At 37.8% G+C, this 27,950-nt stretch overlaps 1 protein-coding gene across 2 annotated transcripts; it reads right to left on the bottom strand.

The window, feature by feature from the left end:
* Positions 1 to 98: 98 nt before the first annotated feature.
* Positions 99 to 26,547, bottom strand: SCG3 (secretogranin III). Of its 2 annotated transcripts, none has more exons than XM_013957253.2 (12): positions 26,396 to 26,547; positions 25,691 to 25,743; positions 25,067 to 25,112; positions 24,757 to 24,972; positions 23,559 to 23,701; positions 22,265 to 22,426; positions 21,760 to 21,937; positions 20,119 to 20,235; positions 8,700 to 8,783; positions 8,169 to 8,297; positions 5,452 to 5,532; positions 99 to 660 (listed from the first exon to the last, which is right to left on the bottom strand). In XM_013957253.2, the coding sequence occupies exons 1-12, from the start codon at positions 26,478 to 26,480 to the stop codon at positions 542 to 544; spliced, it is 1,413 nt and encodes a 470-aa protein (XP_013812707.1). In that variant the 5' UTR covers positions 26,481 to 26,547; the 3' UTR covers positions 99 to 541. The 2 variants fall into 2 exon arrangements, with proteins under 2 accessions (XP_013812707.1, XP_013812708.1); XM_013957254.2 differs by having other exon boundaries at positions 5,464 to 5,532.
* Positions 26,548 to 27,950: the final 1,403 nt, after the last annotated feature.

The raw sequence follows: 27,950 nt of genomic DNA, 5'->3' as shown, positions 1-27,950 counted from the left end.
AACACAAACATGGTCAAGAAATCCTGGTACTAGGTTTTAAAAACAAGATTTCTGGATATAAAATATTATTATCATTAATGAACACTTTAATAGGAAAATTATTTTCAAATATTTTATTTAGAGAACTATGAACTATTTTCTAATAATGCCCTTTACATAGTTGCATCTCTAGAAAGCTAATGGAGTGAGAGCAAAATGATGTAGCATTAAATGAACTTTACATCAGAAACTATCGGTTTATCTACAAAAGTAAATCAAACACAAATAATAAATCAAAGAGAACATTACATAAATATTTACCCTGTCAAATAGAAATTCAATGTCAGAATTTGGCCTTTAAGGTCGATTTGTGAATGTTGGAAAATACAGTATGCAGTCAGTGTACAGAGCATTACAGCTCTTCATTGCTGTCTAAAAAGTTGTCAGTACAATGTAAACAGAGCTTTTCTAATGATATCCTCAAAATAACAGATCATAAGTCATTGAGCTGGGAGTGGGGGAAGCTATACTAGTTTTCTACATTCGGCAGCCACCAGTTTTTTTACAGGCTGCCATATATGCGTTTAATTACATCAGCCTCTTCCTTGTCCAGGATGCCCTTGTCCACATAAGCATCAGCTTGCTGGTCAATGAAATCTCTCAGCTTTGAAAGATCATAGTCTGAAAAATAAGAATTCAATTACACAGTGAGTCATCACCATTATACTGCTTCACCTAAGAAACAATGCCATTGTAAAGTTTATCCAACAAATGCACTTTAGACAACATGGAGGGAATTCACTAAAATTGCGACTTGCTAAAACAATAAAAATTAAAAAACCTGCACAAAGTCTTCTTAGATATGATGGTGGTTTTGCTATTCCAGAGTAATAGTCATCTCTTGTGCTTGGTTGCTTGACGGTAAATGTTACAATAAGAATATCTTCTAGTCCAGAGATTGTATGTTCTAGTCTGTGTGCAAAAGCTGTTGTTAAGACCCTATTATTTTCACAATTGTCATGGATTGCAAAGAAAGTATTAAATTGACTGTTTCCTATTAAAATCCCAGGAAAATTCTTACTTACTACAAAAACCTGAAGTTAAAACTGACTTTTTAGAAAGCTCAAGAAAGCAACTTCCTGAAACTAAATGGAAATGATAAAATTATTTATCTTGATACAGATACACTATCTTGAAATGAAAAATATTGCAGTGAGTAGTCTTTATACACCAATCTGCAAAACAGTGCTGAAAGATCCTTTCTTCTTTTCTGATCAATAGTTGCATCTATGCAGCATGATTCAGACCATACCCATATAAACAGAATTCTCCTATGCTGTAAAACACTGTTTCCCACAAGAAGAATTCTACCGTAGGCAGCAATCTCCCAAATAACATAAAAAAGTAACCTACTGTGTAGTCTTAACTCTGACAACAGATAGAGTATGTTCACAGGTAAACACATACAGGTTTCAGTTACATAATTTACTGCATAAAATATAATGCTTTTTTTTTTTTTTTTTTTATAATCACAGCTTAGTAGCCTGGAAAACACCAATGTCTTAGTTAAATGAATTAATAACTTTCACAAAAATAGATTTATCCTGAATTTTTCAAATATAAATTACTTATTCCATGGACAGAGCCTTCAAAATATATTAAAACTGATTTTGTAATGTGGTCCAATATATAACACCATATAGCAATAAATGGAAGGACTTTTTTTCAAACTGTGCATTGTTAACAAAACGGAAAATAATGATTTTGCTGTCTTGTTATGGTTGAGTGACCAAAAATGGATGAGTGGTAGAAAGACATTCAGAAGCAAATTAATGCATGCAATCATTTTTATAACAGTATAAGGCAATTTCAAGTGAGAAGCATAGAAAATTGATATTCAGAACTCTCCATTCCTAGGGTGATATCCTATCTGTATCTGAGTTAATAGGAAATTTGCCATGTGCTGTACTGAGGCCAGAATTTCACTTCTGGTCTGTTACTGGCATTACTTAGGGTATCTAATCTTCTTTGTCTCTCTATCCTAGCTGTATGATAGGGACTAGTAATACTTAACAATTTAATAACGAGGTTGTGAGATTTCATTCATATTGGTAAAATGAGATTCTCCAGTGAAAGATACCAGGGAATGGAAACATATTTGTTATGTTATAAATAGCCATTTTTCTTAGCCATAGAGCTTTTTTAACATTAGGTGTGACTATAAACAACATGTAACTTGGGACCACCATGGTATTGTGTGAGGGACTCTGGTTTGAAAATTTTGGGATATGATCACATATGTAGTCCATGAATCCAATCACTGTGTGCTCAGAAGGACTAGTAAGGTTACAAAATTCTTACATGTGTAAAGGTAGCAGACTGAGCTTTCAACAATGTCTTCTTTTAGGAGCCATTTCACACAGATTTCCAAAGCACCTGCAAGACTACATGGAACTGACAAAGCCAATTTTTAGCCATCTTTATGATCCCTTGCCTGGGACCTCACAAAGCCAACTTCATTTTCCAACATAAGGAACAAAAGCCCTTTGCGACGGTCCCATTTTTTTGGAGAGACACCTGACTTCATGAGATCGGTAGTGTGAGAGGACTGTGTATGAGCCCCCCAATTCTATGCTAAGCTAGAATTCCTGCAATGAAAGAAATCCTTAGGGGCCAGATCTGCTAGGCCAACTGCTTTGAACTCCACGGACACTGGAAGAGTTGCAGATTTGTTTTTATGTATATACTTTGCCGGGTTAACGGAAGAATCATGTACCTCTCAAAAAAATGATGTGGCCAGTTCTTCATTGCAGCAAAATTCTCATTGGTTTCAGTGAGAATTTTGCCTCAGTAAGGACTGCACATTCAGGGATAAATACTAAATTAATATATCCATATTAAAATTCCTGAGCTCACCTTTTTTCTGTATTAGTATTTGTAACTCTAAGATCATTAAATAGAGATGTGAAGGTTTATTTACTAAACAAATACATTCTACATTAGTTTATAACCATTAAGATATTATCCAGTTCTGGCTAAGTTTTATCTGCAATGGCAATTTCACTTGATTTTCTTTTTTAAATTGGTGAATGTCAGTTAATTTCTAATATGTAGTTACAATCTATTAATTTGGGCAAGTAAATAGAAGAATCAGCTTTGGTTTATACTCAACACAACAGCTGCAGCATTACACTAAACTGTGAAACTACTATAGTAAATGAAGTGAGATCTTATTTGCGTATTTAAATCAAGCCATTTGCCATTGCATCCTACAAATAATTCTAGAATTTACTTTTTATTCATAAATGTTTAGTGCTATAAAACTATGTATTGTGTAAGTATTTTGTGAAAATGAGAACATGCTATTTTCACATATTTGTTAACTGACTCACAGTTACGTTCTTTGGAGACTAAAAAGTAATAGAATACATAGCAATTGAAGTCTAAAGATGAGAATGATGTTAATTTACACAGGAGAGGATCTGCTCTTAAAACAGCATTGGTTTCAAAGATAAAGAACTCAAGCGATTACCTGGCCCTCCACTGCTTCATTCTATTTTTAGGTTCTTGTGATTTCATTGATTTTCCAGGCTTTTCATTCAGGCCAGGTCTGGGAGATACAAGGATGGGCCCACAAACTCAGAGGGACAGAATTCTATTTCTTCTGTATATATGAAACAAACTTTGGACACAATAGCCAATCGGCCAAAATCTAGGCCTTTGACGAGGTTCTCTTTATATCACCCAGACGATGCAATATTATTGCCTCCTTAAAAGGTAATTGATATTTTTAAACTGGGAAATTTCAGATGAACATTTCCAGGGTCATTAATCATTGGATGAATATTAATTTCTACTGAAATTCATACAAAGTTAAAGATTTACAAACAATTGCCTGAAACAAACCTAAGCCTCTTCAAGTATATTCAGAGAATAAAACAATCCAATAGTGGAAAAGACTGGCCATTTTAATACACAAATTACTTTGTGAATCATTTTTCTATTAGCTCCCAGATGCTAGCTGGAAGTGGAGAAATGACTGATGAGCACGTAAATAACACCTAATCTTGTACTGAAGGGACACAACGCAATACATTCCGTGTTAGACAAGCTTACCCTGACTTTACTTCCTTTATCATCATCCTAGGAGAACTGAATTAGCATTTTACAAAAATAGAAAGTATGGAAAAGGCACAATGAAGATAAAGTATCAAAAGAACAAGAACTGTATTCTAATTTTCTTGTAATTTACACCCACCTGAAGACCCATTTACATTGCCAGAGGACAGTGAAGATATTTTAGTGAAAATGAAAATCAAGCTACACAGAACGCCATGCATTAAGCACTAACACAGCATATCCATTTTCAGAAAGTATTAACATCAGTACATCTTATTGCATTCACAGGCAGATAAAATGCTATTGATCTCCAGTCACAGCCATTTTCAGGCTGCAGTAATGCTGAAGAAAGGTTACTATGAAGAGGAGCAAGGGGTTACCCAGTATGTGTTAAAGAGAGAAATAATCACATGTGACTGAGATCTAATTACTATAACAAGTACAGTGATAAACAGAAATATTTATTAGAATTGGCAGGGAAACACTTGAGCAAATATGTAAGCCTGCTGCCAACTGCAGTTGCTGCCATGGGTTGTTTGGAAAAGATTTTAAGATGGAAGAATTAACAGTGGGATTGAAAAAAAAAATCCTTCCTATTACCAAATTTCTATATAGAAAAATGAATGTAGACATGCATTCATCTCTGAAATGTAATTCCTACACACTTCAACTCACAGAGGGGGGGCTAGATTACCTAAGGCTAATCTCATCCTTTCTGCTTGGCTGGTGCAAGAAGGATCCCTCTTGCCAGGCTTCAGTCATACCTCCGGGATGGATTCCCTTGGCTAGGAACCTTCACTTAGGGAGCGGGTGACAGCAGAAGCCCCAGCAAAGGCAGAGAGAAGAGATAGGAGGCTGGTTTTATGTAAGATCTTGGGGGCAAGCATGATATGGACAAATAAAGATCTGTGAAAAATAAGGTATAAATCCTGCTTCTGACAGAACACTCCCTCCAGCTCTCAGATGGTCCTGCCTCCTAGTAACAGTCAAATGGCAGAGCAGCTGGTGAGCAAACCCTGTGCAGCTGCTTCGGTCACTGCTCCCCTTCTACAGAGCTTTGCACATGAGAGATGCACATCATTAGAGTCAATTTGGGCTGAAATCCAATATATCACAGTGCTAGTGGCATAAGTTTGTATCTTGACTATTTAACTTGCGATTATGAAACAAAATTCATTGCTATTTGTGATGGCATGCACAGTGCTAGTAGGACGCACCGAGCTTCCAGACATTAAAAAAAAGTTTGTTTATTATTTAACTCATGACACAATGCTAAGTATTACAATACAATTTAAAGAATGCTCTGCAAATGTATATAGTGCCCACCCAATGTCAAGGCTTTCTACTTCATACCTTCTTTGTTACCTTGCTTGTCGTGGTTTTTTAGCCATTCTATATTCTTCCTGATTGCCTCCAAATATGCCTCAGCTTTCCCTGGAGAAAAAGATGAGAGAGAAAGAAAGCACTTATCATCAACGATTGATGCAGCTTGTTTATCTGAGTGAAGCTGGTTATAGTGGAAGGCAGATCAAAACTACTCTTAGTTTCTGTTTAAAAGTTGAGTCCTGTCAACCTCAGTCAGGCAAAACTCCCACAGATGGCTAGCAGGTCTTGCCTGTAAAAGATTAGTCATCTCTGCCACAAACTTAGAATCATGGCTTTTTTTGATCTCTGCATGACTTTCAGTGGTACCCACAGACACTACGCATGTGGACCGAGGGCAACTTGTAGCTTTTTGATCATCATAACTGCTCATCAAAGATGAAGCTGTTAAGAAAGACAGCAGGGAATGACTTAAATGAGACTGAGAGCTTTGAGTATCAACTCACACATAAAATGTCAGAAATCTCTTCCATTCAGTACTACTAATAGCATACAGCAAATAAAAGGTTGTGATATTTTGGAAAGGCAGGATGAAATACAGCTACTTACACTTACTGAGAAAAAGGAGGCATTAAAATTACCATGATAATTCCTTGTTACTGCTTGTTATAGCTGAAATTTTAAAGTGATGGCTATTTTTGGACTAGAAAGCACACAGGACAGAATTAGTTCAAGGATTACCTAATAAGGCCCCTAAGGAAATATTCCAGCTAATGGATTTTGAATTCTTAACTTGGCTGGAGCTTTATTGATGTAATGTTCTTACATTTCTCAGGAAAAAAACCTAGTGCGATTAGCATGTGGAAGGCTACTACTGCCAACTATGAGTGTCTGGTTCCATTAGTAAGCGGATTCAGTATTAGATATACTGGAATTTTTGAGCTGAGAGTGCAGAGTTAGCTTTATTGTAAGTCATTCTGTTAAACAGCAAAGGACATTGCAAGAAGAGACAAAGAACTAAATGCAGATCTAATTTAAATCTCTTAAAAGCTATTGAGCTGAACTTTTTCCTGAAGGTAAAAGAAAATAACCTGAACCAAACTGAACAGACAAACCCTCAACAGACATAGGAAATATGTTATCCATCACTTCTCACAGCTGCTGAGATAATTTTGCCTTACTGTGAAATTAGACAGCCATCTTTAGCTATTTTGCTATCTATACTCAAATAACCACTGCTGGAAAAAATGTCCTCTTCTATCTGTGATTGCTAATAGTTTATATGCCTACACTGCGCACAGGACTGAACAAGGTGACCAGTTAACTATGATTTGTAGCCTTGATTACAGCAATTCATCACAGAACATCTTGCAGTGAAAACACATACATCTAAAAAGGTATCAGCCTATATAAAACACATAATACGCTGGGAGGGGGGGTTGTTTTGTTTTGTTTTTTACCAACTAATGACAAACCATAGACGCTTATGCTGGATCCTTAGCAAACAAAGAACCCACTGAAAGGTTTCTGCCCTAACATACAAAGTCCTCCATACAATTTCAATATTCACTATCTGAAAAATCTTCTCTCTATAAATAATTTCCTAAGAAAGTCTATTAAGTTTAGTCAACCAATTGCTGATGAAGAAGACTACTTGTGAGTGCAGGAGCAAGAATTAACTTGGAGGTGCAACTAGACTATGGAACTCACTCTGACAAAAGATATGACAGAGCCTGGAGCTCTATACTTGTGATGGTTACCTGCCAAACTGATTGCTCAAACTTTGCTTTCTCCCATAAGTTCTTCATCCACGCACAAACCTAGAATGAACCCACTCTGTCTCACGGATATACACACCAACCACTTCTATTTCTAAGAAGTACCTCTAGTACAAACTGAGAAAGAAAAAGACAGAACAACAATTGTATTTAAATATTTGAGAGCTGTGCAGGACACCGCAGAAATGCCTGGCTATACAAGATTAGCTAAAAATACGGCAGTGCTTGTCTTTGCTCTTTGAGACACAGTCTCTGAAGTACACACTAATGAGATACATAGCCCTCTGTGGGTTTGCTTTGAGATATAGCAGCTGATTTGTTTTTCCCTTTTGCACTCTGCGAATAGAGTGACTTCAGCTATTTCAGTCCACTGTAGTGTGGCACCTGGCATTACACATCATGCTGAAGCAACTGGGATAATAACAGGTATCATTAAGCTAAGTTTCCTTATTGAGACACTAACTTATACTGCAATAGGCTTTCAAAGTTACATAAAATATGTTAATTGTGGGCAACCCTTAACCTCTGGCAGTGAGTAATGCAAATTGCTTCACTTTGCAGAAGAGATGGTTCAGTACCTTTAAATATCAGCTTGTTTTAACACAAACTAGAGAAATCAAGGGACTCACTCAGAATATGGAATATCTTGATGATCTGAGTTCACGGAAAAGACACAAATGCAAAGCAAAATCTCTCTGTACTAGTATATTAAAATGCATTTCATATGGTTTTCAAAAAGAGGAATTCTGTGAAGGATTATGGCCTTATTCAGCACAGGATATGGTTTCATATACTTAAAAGCAAGCAAATAATTAAGTACACTTCTGAATTAACCTCTTGTGTGCTGACTCCTAGTAACTATATAAACTAAACACATTTATGCTAATACAATGGAAAAAACATATAAAAGGAGAAGAGTCCAATCACTTGGAGCATACGTGCATAGCAAAAACAATAACTATTCTGTACCTCTGGGCTCTTCATTGTTTCCTGGTGCATTTTGTTCTTCATTTTTTGTGGAATCCTTTGAGATTTCATACTCTTTTTCCATTTTAGCTGCTTCTTCCTTTGTACTGTCTGCTTCTTCACTACTCTTATCTAAAGAAATTGAAATAAGAGCAATTTTGTACCATATGTATCAAAAGCACTTCTAAAACACATCATTATGTTCTTTAGGAAGCAAAACATTCAGACTGATGAGTCAGGAAGAAACTCATTGGATCCTGTCTCAAACTGATTTCTAAAGGTCATCTCCATCCTGGACCTTTGGAAACAGGAATGCCTTCTTCCTCTCTTACAAACAGTTGCTGAATTCAGGCAATTAAATGCAATAATATGTAGTTCATAAAAATCTGTTTCTTTGTGCAGAAAAGATGATAGGAAATTTGCCATTCAGATCCGATCTGACATCTAATGCAATTAGCCTGCTTTTACCTGAATAGGTTAAACAATGTTTTATTAAATAGGGATTTCCAGGAGAGAGAAATATAGAATAAGTACCTGCTGGTAGCTTTGGTTTGGTTTTAGTGGAAGGGTTCTCAAGCTTCTTCTTTGTCTGCACTGCTATCATTGTATCTAAGTTTTCTAGAAATCAAGACAAAATAAAACCAAACCCCAGTTATTCTTCAATAGAAATGATATATTCTCCACAACACAGGTTTGAATGGCAGGTAGAACTCTAAAAGAAGCATCTTCATCTTTGTCTCTGAAGAAATAACGCAGAGCCAGCTGGTTACCCAATAAAAGAACAAACAAGTAACTACAAGAAATTTTGATCAATTTTAAGTAACAAAAACACTACATCATGATATTAGCAGTACCAAACAAGGCCAATAAGCATAAAGACAGTAAATGTGTGCATATGTATTCAAATTATTAAAGTCATGTAAGTCACAAAAATACAACACTATCTGTGACAATTAATTCTGGTGAAAGCAATGAAAGGGTATAATTGACTCTTCAAGGTGTATAAGACTACAAAATATGTACTTCATCCTGGTAGGAAAATATTCTTCCAAACTGCTTATCAGTCTGGATTTTATATGGTTTTATTGGGAAATTAGTCTAATAAAAGGTTTTAAGCTATATTTAAAATGAAATAAATACTTCAATTGAATTGATTAAAATATATATATTTTTTAATTGCTGAAGCCAAACATTTATCTGAAAACCAGTAGACAGCAGTGGCCACATATACAGCTCTAGAAGTCTAAAAGATATGTTTTTCTTGTAGTATGCAAATTTCAGGGCTGAACTCAAATTGTTTAAAACTAAAAGTAACTTTTCATCAGAATGGACAATTCAGACATAATCAATGCATAGTAATGTGGGAAAAAAGTCCTTCTTCAGATTAAGTACTTAATAGGATACCCACAAATGCAGATCATCACATAATCCGCCATGTTTTCTCACTCATATTATGGACAAAGTGTAGAATTTGTTTTTCTTTTATCAGCTTTTTAAAGGTTCAGTTAAACATGGATCCAAAATTCGATAGATGGATGTCACCTACTTGGTGGGATGTTTTTGAGAGACTTGATTTTGAATTGTTAATCTTCCCTTTGTATAAACAGCTGAAATATTCAATATCAGGCCTGGTAACTGTGGCAGAACAGATACTATGGGACAAGTAAATATCTTATTTCATGGGTCTTATGTATGAGGTCAACATTTTACCCATCAGCTAGAAGCATCTTTTTCCATGGCAAAAATACTCAGCACTGAAACCTCAAGATTATTTTTTAAACAAGCACATTTCTCTTCACAGCAGATTACTATAAGCAATTCTGCCTGCCATCTGATGAGAAATAACATAATCCTGTCTGAGCCATCCATATTTTGTTATTTACATAAAATTAAAATGTAAGCAGTTTTTATTGGCAGTCTGCCCAATTGCAACCTGTCAATTCTACATCACATTAATTTTTTTGTAAAAACTATTTTCATTTGTTACATCTCCTTTTAATGTAATATTGAGACCTTGTCATATGCCCTAAGCTAAACAGGGTTGGGCTTGGTTACAAGCTGCATCAGACTACCAAGGAAGAAAAAAACTCAGGTTACTATTATAGTGGTAGTATTGGTGCTTCACTAATCACTTGATCCAAAGCTTACTGAAATGACCATAAACATTCCTTTCAGCTGAGCTTCAGATACTATTTTTCATCTGGAATCAGTACCATACTAGTATCCCAGCAGGAGTGTAACGATTTCTCTGTCACAAGAGGCATGATTTTTAAGATAAAATAGACAGTTAAGGACTTTGTGCTTCATTAAAACGATCTTAATGAAAATAGAATATTAACCTGGTGCTCACCATGTAAACATATTCACTTAAAAGCCCTTTGTAAATTCAAATGAATATATTATTCTCCTTCATTTTCTAATTCATGCAGAAGCAAAAATGTCACCACTAATTTTTGGTCTCAGTCTAGCAAAATCTGTTAAATTAGGCTTGATTTTCAGTGTAAAATTAGTATTTTTATACAAGGATGGGTATTTAAATATTTATAACACACATGTAAGTGCATTGATTGTTATGTGCCTTTCATGTTCCATCACAGAGTGGCTACAGTTAGGCACTGGTGCAGGAAACAAAGAACCTTCCACAGTTAAAGCTATAGCTAGGCTCCACAACAGAACTGATTTGTAACCCCCTTATACATCTTTAGATTTAAATGCCTGCAAACTGACAGTATTTCCAATATATGTTGATAGATATGTTGATACAGGTATTTGAGAGTTGCACACGCATCCACATACAGCAAGTGCCACTGAAGGCAACGGGATTTATGCTCCTGCATCATTCAGTTACTTCTGCAAATCCCTTTAGAAATTCTACAGTTTCTCTAAGTGTTTCAATTTGACTAACACAATCTCATTTAGTTCAATATATGAGTAATAAACAATATACATTACTACTTTGTCAAGTATGGCGACATGGTAATATGTATTGTTTTCCAGCCATACATATGTAACAGCTGCATCTCTGTATGAACTATAATACAGCAATATTGACCACTAATGATCCAAGGCTTGTCACTGAAGCCAGACTGAATATGATAATGGCTATATCCCATTTTCAAAGCTTTATTTCATCAGTAAAGATATGAACAAGTTTATACGAAAGGCCTTTTAATAAAGACTGCATTTTACAGGAGAAATATTGAAGCTACATTGCTAGCTGGATAGCATAACAACATGAGTCTCAAGATTTCACAAGTGGCTGTATTTTCTGTGTGACAGAGAGGAGTTAGCTATGCAATTGTGTTCATGTTTATGAGGATCATCTGGTGTACCTTCATAAAAAATAGAGAGAATTTACCAGAGAATCCCTGTTCTCCCTAAATAAGATCTATTGCCTCTTTTTTCTCTTTTTTTTCTCTCCAGAATTAATGCCTTTAACAGCTGGTATTGTCTGTACTTGTCATATGTGGTTAGGCCATGGCTGAACAATGTTTGCTCTGAGTTACACTAATGGAGTGAGTCATCCTCAGAACTGAGATGTGCCTGGCCAGCGGCTAAGCAACCAAATGTCCTATTTGGAGGTCTAACAGAACTGATTACTTTTCCGATATCGTTTCCCTAGCAACGTAATTTTTACAGAGTAAGAGTTCAGAAAGGTAATGACCCTTCCACAGAGCTGGCCACTTATTTGAAATAGCACTAATTAAAACAACAGAACTATAACTACTCAGCTAATGGAAGTGACCTATGTTGGTAAAATAGGCCATTCCTCTGGCTTTCTGAGGAGCAGTATAATCTAATCATTAGTACCAGACACCAGGAGTCAGAAGATCTGGTTTCTGTGTTACCTCACTTTCTAACTTGCTCTTTGATCTTGAGTGACTCACTGAAACGTTCATTTTTCAAGAGGACTCTTATTTTGGGTATGCATTTGGGTAGGCAGACATCCTTGTCCCAGTTTCTACAGGCACTACACACTGTTTGATCCTATTAACTGCATCTGAAAATGCAAATTCCCAGCACTTTTGAAAATCAGAACTAAATTTTTCAAATTAGCCATCCAAAAATCTGAATCACATATAAGCAGAAGCCTTATCTTTATTCTGTGAGAATACACTACGGTAACACCCTTTAAATCCATGGAAAAAGATATGTGAAAAAATATTACAAATTAAATGACTTTGTTCTTATCAGAGGGGCAGCAACTAATCTACCCATCCTAGTATTTAATTGAATTGATAATGGAAGCCTGAAATGGATGCTTCCCTATAGCTATACAGATTCATGGTGATTTCTGGACTCTTGTAAATTTTGCTGGAAAGGCTTTTTTTATCCGCATAATTGTCTTGTGCCCAAGAGGCAGTTTCACATTCTATCCTTGTCAAATTGACTGAAGCTGAGACTTCACGTCATTAAACAACACCTTGGCAGAAAGACCTGCTTTGCCTTTCTGTTTTCATACAGCATGGAAAGTCTGTGTTTATTAAAGCAGAAAAAGGGATGCCTGTGGTGCCTGAAATCAATCTTAACGATAGCTAAAAAAATGAGTTTACATACTTAATGAGTTTACATTCTACAGCAGCTTCAGTCTGAAAGCTTTGTGCTGATGACTGCTTGTATGAGATGCAGATATTTCAGGCATTAGCAAAGCACAATTCACCCAGGGCTCTCTCCCTACTGTAATAGGTGATCCTACAGAGTTTGCATGGTCTTTTTGCACCTGTCACAAAACTCAGGACATCTCAGTGTTTGCTTGCGACTCTTCTGTGGAGAGAAGTATTTCCAGTATAGCTGGGGAAACACTAATGCTACTGTATACCAAGTACTACTGTTGCCACATTTTGAATACGGTCACCCACATTTAAGAAAGATTAATTAAACTGAAGAAAAGGTACTGGAATGACAAGTGAAATGAAGAGTATATTTATCAGAAAAAAGAAAAACTTGCCTTATTTATCCTAGCAAAATGAAGGCTGAGAGAAGATAGAATTGCCCTCCATAAATACACTAAGAGGGTAAACATCAGAGTGGAAAATGAAGCATTTAGTCTGGAAGATACTGTTGACACAAGAGCAAATGGCATCAACTGGCCCTGTCTAAATTTAATTAGACAGAGGTTTCTAAGCATCAGAGAAGTAGGGTTCTCAAATGATCCCCTATGCAAAGAGGAGCAAAATTCCCAACTACTTTTAAGAGGAAAGCTGACCAATTTATAAAAGGGTGCCTGCTACAATGTGTTACCCACGATATTCCTTTATTTATTATGGTCTCTGCCAGTTTAAATAATTCCTCTAAACTCCCTAAGTCATGTAAAACACTGGAAAAAACATCTAAACAAAATACTAAGATAGTTTCTTAAACAATTGCTAAGAAATACAGAAAGAGTAAAAAAAGTCCATATATTGAACCTTACAGATTTGCCTTGCAAATCTCCAGTTCCTTTCCAACTTACTGCCTTACATGTCAAGATACAGCTTTTTTTTTTTGAATCTTCCTCTTTGACTGATTTGTTGTGACAGTGATTCTGAAGCCTAATGCTGCCATGACATTTGTCAGGTGACAAACCCCAGGTACTGGCATCACTTGTAAATGGATTACAGGCAAGATGGGCAGAGTGATTTGAAATAAAATAGTTGTGGTATCACTTAGCAATCAGATGAAAGGCCTCTTGAAGAGCAAAACACAGTTAAGTAGATGTTCTGATGTGAAGCTCTGAGCAAGTCTCCTTCATTGTCCTTATTTAATTCCCTGCCTCAAAGACTATTTCTCAGTTTTATCCCTTTGGTATTCTAGAGGCATTTCCTTTACATTACTCCAAATCCCCTAGAGCTGTGTGGTGCAGTTCTTTCCTAATCCTTTCCCTCCCTGAGGTGGCTATGAGGTCTTTGCACACATTTTAAATATTTTGATGGCATGTATTTCATAAGCATGATGGTTTGGGACTGAGGTAGCACACACCCGCCTCTACTTCAGGAGTGGGATGGAGCCTAATTTTGAAAGTTCAGTGACACCTGCTTCACCCTACACCCACATCATCATCTCAAATCATAATTTATGATATCAGTGCTCAGCTGTCAACACAGAGATACTGAATTCAGAAATTTTTTTTATGCAGACATTTTTCTCATTATAGTGAGAAAAAATAAAAGCCCTAACTGCCTTTCTTTAGAAACACAAACCAGTTGGTAGGATGCAAAACACGGATTTTCAGGAACTGAACAAAATACCTTTTTGTCAAAAGAGAAACTATAAAGAGACAGAGATGTCTAGCAATGTATCCAGTTGGGAAAACATAGAAGAGGAAGTGAAGGGAAATGGAAGAGGCAGAATATTTACAAGAAATAGCTGCAAATTCAAAGGGTAGATAGTGATAAAGAAATGAACTGTAATATATCTTTTGGTTTACAGGCTTCTACATATGATATGATAGGCATGTAATCAGGGGGGGAAAAGGATTAGTAATACTAAAGCTACTGAATGTCCCCCAGAAAGGTAGCTGACAAAATTTAGATTCCATGGAAAAACTATGCTCTCACACAAGTTGTCGCCCTCAGGTGACAGGCTGATATCTCCCTCTATCCATGATGCCCATATCTACTTATCTTAATAGGTATTGACCCTGTTTTTTAAGAACTGTGGAGTTAGCTGTCAGACTTTTCATACCATAGTTACCTGTTTTTTTCTATGCAGCAAGGGCCAAAAAGAGAGATGATTGAAACAGTGGGGGCAGGCAAACATTCACGTATTTGTGCAAATACAGAAGCAGCACAACACACACTAATCAGGACAGACTGGTTAGGGTACAGAAAGAAAAGCTATAAAGCTACGGTGGGGCCTGGGGTCAACATACTCCGTAGATTCCAATCCTATTTGAAACCTTTGCGCACTCCTCACCCACATATCCTTTCATCTCATCTCCATGCAAATTCATCTTGGTTTCAAATATTCACATTACACCATCACTGCTGCTCCTCAGTATTTGGTCCATTGTCTCCATCTGAGGTGCCTCTGATTTCTACTCTTTGGCTATGCGAGATTCCTTAATCTCCCCAAGAACAGTACAAGGTACTGGCATCTCTGTCCTCTTAGTTCATTGGATATAAAATAAATAGCAGAGAAAAGAAAGCAGCCTGAAATTAAGTAACTCCCACTGGTAGCTGTATGCATCAGTCATATGATAAAGTAACACTGGGCAAGGAAAATGACCAAAGGGAAATTCAGAGAGGGAAAAATGATTAAAGATTTTAATGTTTATGTAGGGAACCTACAGTAGCAAGAAAGAGCTCTTTGAAAAAAGGACACTAAAAAAGAAGGAAAAGAAAGGTATTACACATGAATGGCTCCCTGTATGAAATACTGTCAGTATATTTCATCTTCCAGGTCAAAATGAAGGAAAGAACAAAAGGCCCACATGACACTGTCCATATATCAGCTGGCAGCCCCTGGCACTGGCTTAGCCACACCTCCCCTCACCCCATTTGAAATCACATAGTCTGCATCAGGCAGCATTTGCTTTTTGGAGACAGTGAGTAGGAGAAAGATGATGCCAGTCTGTGCTGTGATCTGCTCTTTGCCTTACACTCTTGGCTCAATGCCTGTTCTTACCTAACTAAGCAAATATCAGGATCAGACCTGTGGCCCAGAGCATCTGCGCTGATGAGAACTTCAGGGATTAGTCAGTGCTCAGACAAGTCCTTGTCTCTCCCAAGAAAAGGCCAGACTCTGCACTGACCTATGCTGGGGAAATTGCAGAGCTCTACCTTCATCAGAGGTGAAGCTGTGGAGGGTATGCAGCAAGAATGCCAGAGACGGAACAGCTATTCCATATTTCTTAGCCTAGAGGGGCAGGGGCATGTTGAAATCAGCATAGCAGACTTTCAGGAGATCAGATTGGCATTTTCCAAATACATGTGGGGCTTGGTTACAGCCTCCTCTGGATTCCCCCTAATTCCTCCATCCAAGAAAAGATCTGAAGGTGAACCTCAATGAGTTCTGTCTCTTCTGTTTCCCCTAGAATTTTTTCAGGCAGGTTCAATCCGGATCAAAGACAGTATTATAGTAAAGCAATATCACAACAGTAACTTTAGAAAAGGGCCAAACTAATGAGTGTATGTCTACCTAGACAATGGCTCACCAATAAACCATCTCCCTATCACTAGTGTGTCCTGTGATACGGAGTCTTCTTTTGAACTGACCATGGAGAACAAATGACGAGGGGGTAGAAGAGGTAAATAGAGACATCTGTTCACATCCATTTCTAACCAATGCAATCTCCTACTCAGCTGCGGGGGAGAGTGCAGCTTCTGACAGTGAGTCAGAGCCAAAGGAAGGCAGTGTGAGAGGTGGCTTTGGTTTGGTCTAAGGGAGGAGGTGGCTGTGACTCAAATCCTACATATTGATGAGCTGCAGCAATTTCTCTCCTAGTTTTCCCTCCTAATTAAAAGGGGTTTTGCTCCCAAACCAGTCTGCTGTAGGCCGCATGTTGTACGCTATCTATGGCTACAGTAAACAATCACTACTTCCAGGAGGTTAAGAGGGGCATCCCCAACAGAGACAGCAAATCCATGGAATGCTTGAACTTAGTTTTCTTCCCACTCCTTTGCCTCTTTCTCTTTTCCATGTTGCTAAATTGTGGAAGATACAGAAGCCCTGATTTTAGAAACTGCAGACAAAATGGCCAACCTCAATCATCAGATGTGATAAAATATGCATTATATATGCAGTATCAAGGTGTAAGCCTCTCTATATATTTGCAAGATAGAGAAGTAACTCTGCTGACTGATGGCAAAAATTTGTGCTAGATGCACTAGTCAATAAATGAGAATTCAACACAAGAATACAGCATGCACATAACTAATTTATACCTCTGGAGTAACAATTCATTGGATAACGCAACTTGTATGAATGCAATGAATAATGAAATAATTTATGCTGAATCAGTCTTAGCTTCTCTGAAAACTTCTTGCTGCTTTCAGCTGGTCATTATGTGGAGGGATTCCAATTCTTTCATCCTACTCTGCTGCTGCACCCTTGCCAATGGCAATCATTGTTTCAATAACTGTCCTATTTCCTTCCCAACACTCAACCTGTTCAGTGATAACAGCCTGTTCCTCTAGCAGGGTGGGGCAAGCAAGAAGAGTTCAACTGTTCTGGCAGCACTTGCTGGATGCTGACCACCAGCCCATGAGTGGATAAGATGGTCTTTGAACAGGCTAGAAACATTTTGTGGGGCTTTCATTCCACAGAAGAATTTGCTTGCACTACATCAAAATACAGCATCCATACTTAAGAAAGTAAAGAGTGATAGATGATATTGGCATTCTGCCACCAGTAGGGCAATTATCAAGCATGATGTATTTTGGCTGAATGCATGTTTTACATCAGTTTGTTCCAGCCTCTCTTTAATGCTCCCAGAGATATACTTTCTGAAGAAGTACTGTAAAAGCTAGGCAGGACTTCTCCTGTTTTATGTATATGTATACATCATTCCTTCCTGCTTGGGTTCTGTGTTACAGATTATATTTACCATGTGGAAGGCTTTTACATATGTATTACATATGTGCCAAATAATACTGAATATGTGTATTAAATCACAAACTTCCTTTTCCTTGCATTTGTATGTGCGTACATGTGTGTTTTTCTTGCACCAGAGTAGCTAGATCCTTTGTAACTTAAAGTTAAACCTAATAACATCATTCCCTGCAGCAGCAAGGTACTTGCCTGTAGAGTAGGATTCAGTGATGATGATGACATAATTCCAAATCCCAGACCAGCTGTTACTGGCATATGCATTCAAATTCACTGTCTCTGCACCATGTGAGAGGCACAAAAGCTTGTGACTTGATTCAATAAATGATTTATTATTTTGAATGTATAATTCAGGGACATAGCTTCCACATGGCTTCAGCCATAAAGTGGGGAAAAGTAATTTATGCAGTTTCCTGCTGTAATAAAACAATGAGAAAATATAATCCCACCTGACCAGATACAGTATTTTCCATCAAGTAGCACAGGATCTGCTCACTAATTCTGAACTGAAGAAACAACTAACAGCTGCCTTTTTTCTGTAACTGTTTCTACTAATTCCTATATCTGCTATGGATGAATATAACTGTGTATCAATATCCTAACCTAAACTGCACCCAGCAACACAGTACCTGTTCAAGTATTTCGGGGTATATTATATTGCAACTTGTAGTTGAGTAAGGGTGGCAATAAAACTGCTGTTATGCTTATGGATACTATAAGAAGCTGATATTCTCCTGTGCTTGCTACCCTTGAACACTTGAGAACATTAGCTCATAAATGAAGGTCAACTTTAAAGTAATTTCTCAACAGCAAGGCTAAAAAAAGAATACCACAGATGCAATTTGAGACCTGTGAGAAAGCTTTTTCCACTACAGTAAGTTGCTTTGATGGAGTACAAAATCCATCTCTCCATAAATCACTAGTTTGCAAGGCTTAGTCTGAGTACATCACTTGATAGTCTTATTTTAAATCCAGACCAAATCAGACCTCCAAAATTCTTAACCTAATCCCTGTCCTCTGTACTATGTCATCCAGGCAACTTGTTTCCAGGGTTACAGTATTTATTTACTCAACGTAAAGCCAATGTGAACAAATGCCTTAAATTTTAGTAGGCAAAAACGCATCCCTAGTGCAATTCCATTGACCTGAGTGGTATTACATCAGGGATGAATTTAGCCTGTTAAGTTTCAGCACAATAGTATCAGTGAGGGCAGTATCTGCTCAAGCCATATTATCTTCATTTGTACACTTCATTGCACACTGAAACCACAGTGCCTGAAACCAACCACTTAATTATAAGCAGTTCTCCTTATTTAGGCAGCCAGAGAGATAAAGCCCTTACCTGTAGCATAAGTTGTCCAAATATTCCAAAATTCAAGGACTTTTCACAGAAAAAGGAGGGAAAATGGGATGAGAGAGAAAATGAATTTTTTAGAGAGGAGACGCAATCATGCACTGAATGTGAATCATGAGTCACTGGATTTTTTGCAGCCAAGTAATAGATAATCAATCCATACAGTTACAGTAGGACCAATTAATCATGTATCTGCAACAACAAGCCTACAAAAGTCATGAAAGATCATTGCCAGTCCTACCTCTGTGACAGACTGATCTGTGACAAGCTGAGAAGTTGCCCTGCTATAAACAAAAGCTTATAAGGCTAACCCAGACCAGGAATAATGCAGAACAACAGAAGTGTTGTGGAGAGCTTATGTAGATGATCTCTTCTTCTGTAGCTCTGGTTGCTTAACTAGAAAGGTTATGAACAGTTAATATAAAAGAGTTTATAAAAGCCAAAAGGAGAAAAGTATGGGAGAAAACAAACAAACAAACAAAAACCAGGCTGTTCCAAAATCTCTCTTCAGGAAATTATAACAATTATAAAGTCTGCATAGCCACAGACTCTAAAATGGATCTAGGAAAGACATCTTCAAAGGCTACTCCCGTGCCAAGTCTTAAAGCTTTCCACAGATGGAGTTTTACTTGGTAGAAGACCACGGAATTACGTCCTGTCTACTCTAGCTATGTACGGATGACAGATTAAAGGTGCTGAAGCATGGGATTCCTTTTCAAAAATGCAGGTGCCTGATCCACCTGAATATTACTGGAATAAAATGCTAATCTTTCTCTGATATAATGCCACAAAAATCAATTGAGTTTCACAGGTGAGAAAGTAGAATAATGCAATATGCCATTCTTTTAAATCCATATCTGATAAATAATCTTTCATTCATTATGTGGAAACATGGAATTCAACATTGCTATAATGAACGATCAGTCATTAAAAAGTGCAGCTTTAACATTTTGAATTAACAAGTCTGAAACAGGACTTGTAAGAACAAGGAAGATGACAATATAATTATCACTGTTGGTAGAGTAAGAACACAGGATTAATAACATTATTGCATAAATTATTCACTCTCACCCAGATAGGAAACTCCTTCCTCTGGTGTGATTGTTCCATATTTAACCATCATCTTCACAAAATCAATCAGGGTTTTCATGATAGTTATCAAGGTCTCCTTTTCTTTTGCCTCTGTCTCTGTGTGAGGGGACAAAGCAAAAGCAGTCAAAGACTTCAGCCAACTCAGAAAGACTTAGTTCTGCAAACTCTTTGCACAAACTTCTTGCATAAAAAGATGACCTAATCACTAAAAAGAGAAGACTGTGCTGGATTAGCGAAGAGAAGTGCTATATGTTCCCCTTTAAAATGCTCCTGCAAAGTGCACCTGAATATACCTTAAAACTTTGGAGTTTGGTTTTCTTTTAAAGCTTTTTTTGTCTTTTGTCTTGAAGTTCTATCTTATGGAAATTAAATTACATTAATTTTACAGATAAGAAAATTAAATACACTGAGATGAAGTGACTTGACAGAGTTCAAAGAGCAGGTCAGTGCATGGGCAGTTTTCTACATTCTGTATATTTTTTTTAGATTTGTCTATGAACTGCCTAGTAGACCAGTAGATTTATATCTGGCTCTGTATGAGGATGATAGTTCAGAACCCCTTTCTCCTACAAGAGCCAGGGGTTCACTGACAAATATATAAAGTGTCTCAAATGAGATTGGTACAGTGCACAAAACCATGACTCATGTACTGGGAAAAAATATTATTGCTTATATGGTTGGGAGGACTGTGACTCCAGAATAGGATATAAACAATGATTTTTTGTGATAAAATCCAATTCTGTTTGCTTGATAACCTGTGGAACCCAACACACCCTTCTGCTTTGTGAGCAGAAAGAGAAAAACTAGCATGCAAAACTACCAAGAGAAAAATGAAAAGAACAAGAAGAAGAATATGAGGTGTCCAGACTGGATTTGGAAAGGATGCCCTCAGGTTTCTCACTCTAGCTCTCCACTCAAGTGTTTATGGGGACAGTTTGAGGAAAGATTAAGGCTCCAGCAGGACAAGGAATCTGCAGAATAAATTGTTGCTGACTGTACTGAAGAGAGCAGGAGATGGTATGCTGGCTGCAGAGAGTGAGAGTGGGTGTGAAACTGAGTGTGCTGACAAAAGCCTGTGGCAAGGTGCCACAGTCTTGCCTGTAATAGCTGGAAGGCAATAATGTCTAGCACCGGAATAGGAAGAGACGGGCAGAGCTTTCATTGCAATAAACAGCAAACCTGTGGTTTGTGAAAACACTGGGAGGCTCAGACTCATTTACTGGTACTATCACTGTGAGGATTCTACCGTTGCTTACTGTTGGCTTAGGAGACAAGGATGTTACTGGAAAGGTCTCTGGAGAAAACAGTTTGCTAGTTTTTCATCATGCCCTTACAGGAAGGAAAAGAATTCAGGACTCCTGAATCATGAGGCCCAAAATGAGAAGGGCTTCGTAGGTCACACAGCTTGCAGTTTTGAATACAATCCCTCCCACCCTTTTGCCATACTAATTAACAAAATGAGTTTCTGTTATGCATCTTAAAGAACATTCTTGAAGCACAGGGTCCATTGCAATTGGGGAAGCTGTAGGGAGGGAAAGGGAAAGGAGAGGGAGAAAATGGGGAGAATCTTCATTTTCTATTTCTCTTCCTAAATACTCCATAAACACATGATGAGCTCACCTGAATTAAGACTTTTTAACAGGGCATAAAAGTTTGGGAAATACTGGAGGTCTTCAAAATTATTTTCAGAAGGCAGCTCATTTCTTCTTTCCAAGATATTAGACGATGGCCAGGTGTTATCCAATGTATCATCAATTTCTCCATTAATGAAACTATCTTGATCAGCTTTGCTTGGTGTCTCCACAAAAGACATTAAAAAATTCTATAAGCACATTGCTATTAGTGATGTAGCTAGAGCAATATAACTGCAATGAATAGCATCATAATCTTTTACCAACATTTTCCTAATTATGAGGTGAAGACTAGTTACTTTCTCAAAGTTATTTCAGTTTGGGATCTGGCTCAAACTTTAAAGTAAATCATTATTCATTTTTCTATCTGATGGAATTTCTTTAAGAACTTCTTTAGTTTCCAGATTGAGATAATTATTCCCTAAAGCAAAGCAGTGTATTTGTCTATATGCACCATTTGGCAAGTGAGTCAAAATGATTAGCTAAGAAATTACCATTTTCTCCTGTTGCTTTTCTTTTGTATCACTGTCTGCTCTGCTTGGAGAATAATCAAAATCTTCAGACTCTTTCTCACGATCTTTTGCTTCATTTGCAATTAACTGCTGTAAAACCTCTGCCACTTCATCTTCCAGGGTATAGGCCTGACTTTCTGTGATCTGTTAAAATATTTGTTTGAAACAGTTAGAGAATATTGTGTTTTTCTTAGATTTAATAACAATATGAAACCGGAACTTTGTAAACAGTTTTTTTCAAACCTGTTTGCTTCAAAGCTGAGCACAGTCAAATTAGATGTAGTACATTCATTGATGTGTGTGTGTATGTGTATAAACACAAACACACCCATACACACACACACACAGACATATAGCCTCTGATAGGAAAATATAACTCTACAGTGCTTAACACAACAGGGTCCAGCTTGAAAGATGGAGCTCCAGCTGACATATACATATATACACACACACACACACACACACGCACACACACACATATATTCTGCAAAGGATATATATCTATGTACAATTGAATAACTACATCAGAATGCAGTAGTATAGAAATAGAAAATGCACAGTTTTCTATAGTATCATCAAAACGTTTTTTCTCTTTCCTTCATAACAGCTGCCACTTGAATGAGAACTCTATCATGCGGCTGTCTCACGCATATCTCCCTTTGTAATCAGTGGGATTTAACATGCAACAGCTAATTGGAAGATCTAGTGCAGAAAACATAAGGTTAGTAGACCGAAATATAAGGATTCCATACTGCAGTGGCTAAAACCATTGAGACATTCAGAGGTCAGAGTCAAATCCAGTCTTGTTATAAATCAGTAACAATGAGAAATGGATCCTCAGCTAATCAGCATCATTACATGTCCACTGATGACAGTAACTAGCATGTGGATAGAAATGAGTTCAGACTGTTCTCTGTAAACATCCAAAAGTAATTGATAATACAAAAAATTCAGTGAAAATCAAAAGACAAATTAAATGAAAAATGAGGGCAATATGGGATGAGTACAATCAGTGAATGTTCTCTTTACATCAGAAACATTCTGCAATTCGACATATTTTGTTGCAAAGCCATCACAGGAATAGCAATGCTATTGCAGGACAAAACTAACATGCAGTGGCACAACTGAGTAGAAAAGTTTGCCTTGAGCCTCAATCACTTTCTTCCCCACTCAAGTCAGCATCATTAGCTGTTCATTTTCATGAACACAATGTTTTTAAAAAGAGTATTAAGCCAGTCCACAATGTAGCTAAATAAACTATTAACAGGATACTTACTAGTCCCAGATTTAGAAGTTTTGAAACGATCTTGTCAAACACTCCTCTATCATTTTCCTCATAAATTCTTGTAGCAATTTTTTGGACAATGTCCTCAGCAGTCAAAGGAGTGCCATCTAATTGATGGAGGCCATCTGGATCATCTAAAAGGATTACAGTTTAACTGTGTGCTGACTGTCCTATTTCATTTGTATTAGACATCTTGTAAAAAAATATCTGCCCATATCTTTTCCTCTTCAGAACAAAGTCCGACTCTTTCCTCACACATTAAGAGTATACTTTGATACACGCTTTGCAGTGCATTACATTAGCCCCAATGAAATGTTCTTAATGTCCCTTTTCCACATCTGAAAAATGTTTTTCTGACTGGATCTTTTGAAAGAGCACAGATAAATATCCACGATAGATTTTGCTGTTTGTAGAAAAATGCGTGAAAATGAGAGTATATTGCTCATATATCTGCGTATATGCATCTTCCTGGTATTTATTTTCATTCTATGGCTACTTAGAACAAAGCAGGTCATAACAAGCATATTATGTTCTTGTTTGGATTTCAGCAAATTTAAGTTTTAATTATGTAATCATTACTTATGGTAAATATCATTATGACCAATGAGAAAGTGAGTATGACAAGTAAGCTTTGGTCTGTGATCATACTTTGATATAATTAAAAATTTCTTGAGCTAAATGCTGCTTACAATTCTCAGAGGACTCACTGTAAGACAATTAACTACTCCTGTAGTAAAGGCAAGTATTCTTTGGCCTTCAGTACCTTCTCTTCTATCAGTTATCTGATGAGGAGAATTATCTAACAGACATGACACTTGGAACAAATACATGTGATTTAGATCCATATAAAAGTGCCTTTCCCTTTCAAACAAGAATGAATATATTTTCATTTAAAAATATGTCTCACTTTCTTCCTACCAAATCTAAAGCTCTAAAAAACATAATGCAAATTACACAGTTGGATTTTCCTCCATGGAAGACAACTGTGAAAATCAATAGTAGTAGTTCTTCTGTGTTGTATTTCAAAATCTAATTGTTATACAACAAACTTCTAAAACTGAAAATAATTGAAATTGCACTCTACTGACAAATACAGTTTGCATGTAGTGGCAAGTTCAACAACCATGACTGTAATCAGTTTGCAAGAAAATTCTAATTTAAATATTAGTGAAAAATGATTACAGAATACCTTGAAATTTATAATCCAGCCCACTTTTAGTAGAGTCATAGTCATCCACGAGCCTGCGGTTCTTGGTGGAGTCTACATCATCAGTAGCCAGTTTCTGTTCATACAAGGAGCTTCTAATTGACTCCCTCTCCTTTTCATTCCTCTCTCTTTCTGCTACCGACTTTAGCAGATTCAAGTCATCAACAAAGGAATAATTTCTGAACTCTGGTTTGTTTTCTGAAAAATGTATTAATACACATATGACATAAAATCTTATACCCCTTTGAATGCCATTATGAAAATCAGTATAAAACTAGGAAAAGTGTTTTACCTGTGGGAACTATTTTCCTATTCTTGTCTGCCTCAGCTTCAGCAATCTGATATACACAAACAAAACAAACAAACAAACAAAAACACAGACAAAAGAAATAAGTACGCTAAAATTTACGATCTCTTATCTTATCAGTCCCAGCAGAAGCCTTAATGACCAGTCTGCACTCTCAGTAAGAAGACTGCTTCAATAAGAACATGCTTAAACTCTTGGCACTTTTTTTGTCAGTACTACTGCACCCTCTGATCAGAATCAGACATTATGAGAAGTTGTAATAGATTTCCAATTTTAAGATAAATGCCAGTTAAGCTTTTCTTCTTCAATCCAAGCTCTCACTGCATTCCCCCAGGATCTGAATACAAAGGGGTTACACACCCATGATCTGTTGGAGCTGATGACCCACCTTTGGGATGATGAAGAGTAAAATTCTATATACTATTTCTTAAAAATTACTGAAACTCTATTTTGTACCCAAAGCTCATCCATATTTACTTTACTGATAAATCTATTTTTAACTCAGTTATTAAGCCACTAGGACATTCATGGTTCTGGTATCTGAAAGCTCAAAATATTATGACAATACAAAGATCAGAGAGCATTTTGAATATTTTTCATTTTACTTACCTGTTCCTCCAAAGGTCTTTCTACACTTAATTGTCTGTTGTGTATAGCTTTATCTAGAATAAACAAACACACACACACACATATTCAATTATATGATGCATGTGACTACAAGAGCAGCATATTTTTTCTTAAATTACATTTTCCCCATAAAACATAGTGTGTTAAATATGCTATGACTCAGTTCTTGTAAAAAAAAATTCAGTATTCCTATAAGGTAATAAAATAAAAAAGGCAGAGGCAGATGGTTCTGTAAAAGATATATGAGAAATACAGGTACACATTGAGCAACTCTTTTCTGATAAGAACACTCAAATGCAAACTGGGAAAAAAAAACGGTGTAAGAGATTGACTAAAATAGCAATAGCATAATCAGATTGGCATAACCAAGAGATTAAAAATCTGTTACATCCAGAATACCAAGAGACAGAGATGGAAAGAGGGAGACTTGAAAACTCCTACAGAATAGATGAAAACGTTGATTGGAAAAGAATGTAAAAATTCAGAGTCTTTCCTTCTACCAGCCCCTACCTTGCCATTTTAATATCAGATTGCTATTTCAGTGGTCCAGTTTCTCCAGCTAGGAGTACTGTTTCTTTAGGATCTAATTGCTTTTAGCCAAGTGAAACGAAAGTTTTTACTCTCCTTTATCGATCCCCGGTAAAACTTTCCCCATCCCGGAGAAGAGGAGTTAATGGAGGTGCTCACCTTTGCCTCCGGGTTTCGGGAAGCCATGCAGCTGGCTTGCCATCAGCGACAGCACCTGCACCACGACCGCCAGCTTGAGCAGCATCCTGCTGCTGCCCAGCCCCCTCGAGGGCGAGCCGGCTCAGGGCTGGGGCCGACGGCCGAGGGATCCCCGCCGCCGCCGCCGCCGCCGCCGCCGCCGCCGCCGCCGCCGCCGCCGCCGCCGCCGCCGCCGCCCTTGCGCGCCCCCGGCCCCGGCGGGCGCTCAGCAGCGCGGAGCCGCCGCCCGGCGGGCGCTGTCCAGCGCCGCGGTGCTGAAGGCGCAGGAGCAGAGCCGGCTGCGGCGCCCCGGGAAAGCCGCTGCCGTGCGGGCTCGGCCCCTGCTCCCCGCGCCCGCAGCAATGGTCGAGCCCGGCCGCGCCGCCAGCCCCGGGCAAGGGGGAGGAGACGGGGGAGGGCCGCGGCCGGCGGAGCATGCGCGCCCTGCTCCGCTCCCGGGCCGCCGCCAGCCGCTGCCCCTTGCCTCCCGCAGCGGGAGGCCGCCCCCGCCCCCGCGGAGAGAGGGGCCGCGGCCGAGGGGCCTGGGCCAGCCGCCGGCGAGGTGGGGGCGCCGCGGGGCGGCCTTGGTTGAATACCGCAGCTTACTGCGGGACAGGCTCTAGGGACCGGCGACGGGAGAACGAGACCTGCTCGGCCACCCCGAGGGCACAGCCATGGGGAAAGCTTTGGTTGGAGTCACCTCAGAAACCCTGGGTGGGTTACACCCGCTCTTCAAGCTATAAAAGTGACATTCAGTCCTGTACAGAAGGCCTAGGTATCATTTAAATCTTATTTAAACCCTTTCTACAGGGATGGATTACACAACAGAGGCACAGTCATCAATGATTCTTTTTACTATAGAGAGGACATCAGAAGTTTAGGGGGGCACATCTTGTTCTGTTAAATTTAGAATTAAAAAATCAGTAGCATAAATTATAAAAAGTGCATAAGCTAATTACAAATAAGCATTTCTTTAAATTTAAATTTAGCCCTCACAGACACAGAATAGCAATGAATCCCTAAAGATCTGAGGAAGACATTTTCACTCTTTACGGTGGGAACAAAGGATCATGACAGTACTGTGTTCAGAATCCTATAGGATCTGCTTCCATACCATTTTGATAAAATTCTCCTAAGAGCTGATGCCTTTACATCAGATGATCTTTACATCAGATACACTGTTATAAATTAATCCACTGGTGATCCATTGATCCAGAGCCAGGAAAATAACTTTCAGAAATACCCTGCTAACTCCAGAATTCTTATTTAGAGTATGACTCCTATTCTTGGAGCTGTACCAGAGTTAGGAATTATAGAATATTTTGGATAAAAAACTTTCAAGTATAGTTGTATATAAACAACTATTATAAACATCATTGCCTGGCAATCTACAAGGAAAAAACTATTATACTAAACGGAAGCTTCCCTCAATTTAGAAGCACAGAAGACAAGGAATTAAACTGAATGCTACTAGCAGCTTCCAAAAAAAAGTGTACAGAATATCAACTTCCTCTGCCATCTTCAGCAAATATATACA

This window comes from Apteryx mantelli, chromosome 15, assembly GCF_036417845.1.
Source record: "Apteryx mantelli isolate bAptMan1 chromosome 15, bAptMan1.hap1, whole genome shotgun sequence".
Classification (NCBI taxonomy): Eukaryota; Metazoa; Chordata; class Aves; order Apterygiformes; family Apterygidae; genus Apteryx; species Apteryx mantelli.
The sequence above is the reverse complement of the archived record's forward strand: the minus strand, read 5'-3'. Positions and strand labels throughout refer to the sequence as shown.

Bases quoted from the DNA above. Each gene is read 5' to 3' on its own strand.
- SCG3 (XM_013957253.2), bottom strand. From the start codon at position 26,480: ATGCTGCTCAAGCTGGCGGTCGTGGTGCAGGTGCTGTCGCTGATGGCA. The intron at 25,113-25,690 runs GTAAGTAAAATG...TGTGTATATCAG, and splicing joins AAAGACCTTTGGAGGAACAG to ATTGCTGAAGCTGAGGCAGA. The intron at 22,427-23,558 runs GTAAGTATCCTG...ATATTTTAACAG, and splicing joins AACTTCTAAATCTGGGACTA to ATCACAGAAAGTCAGGCCTA.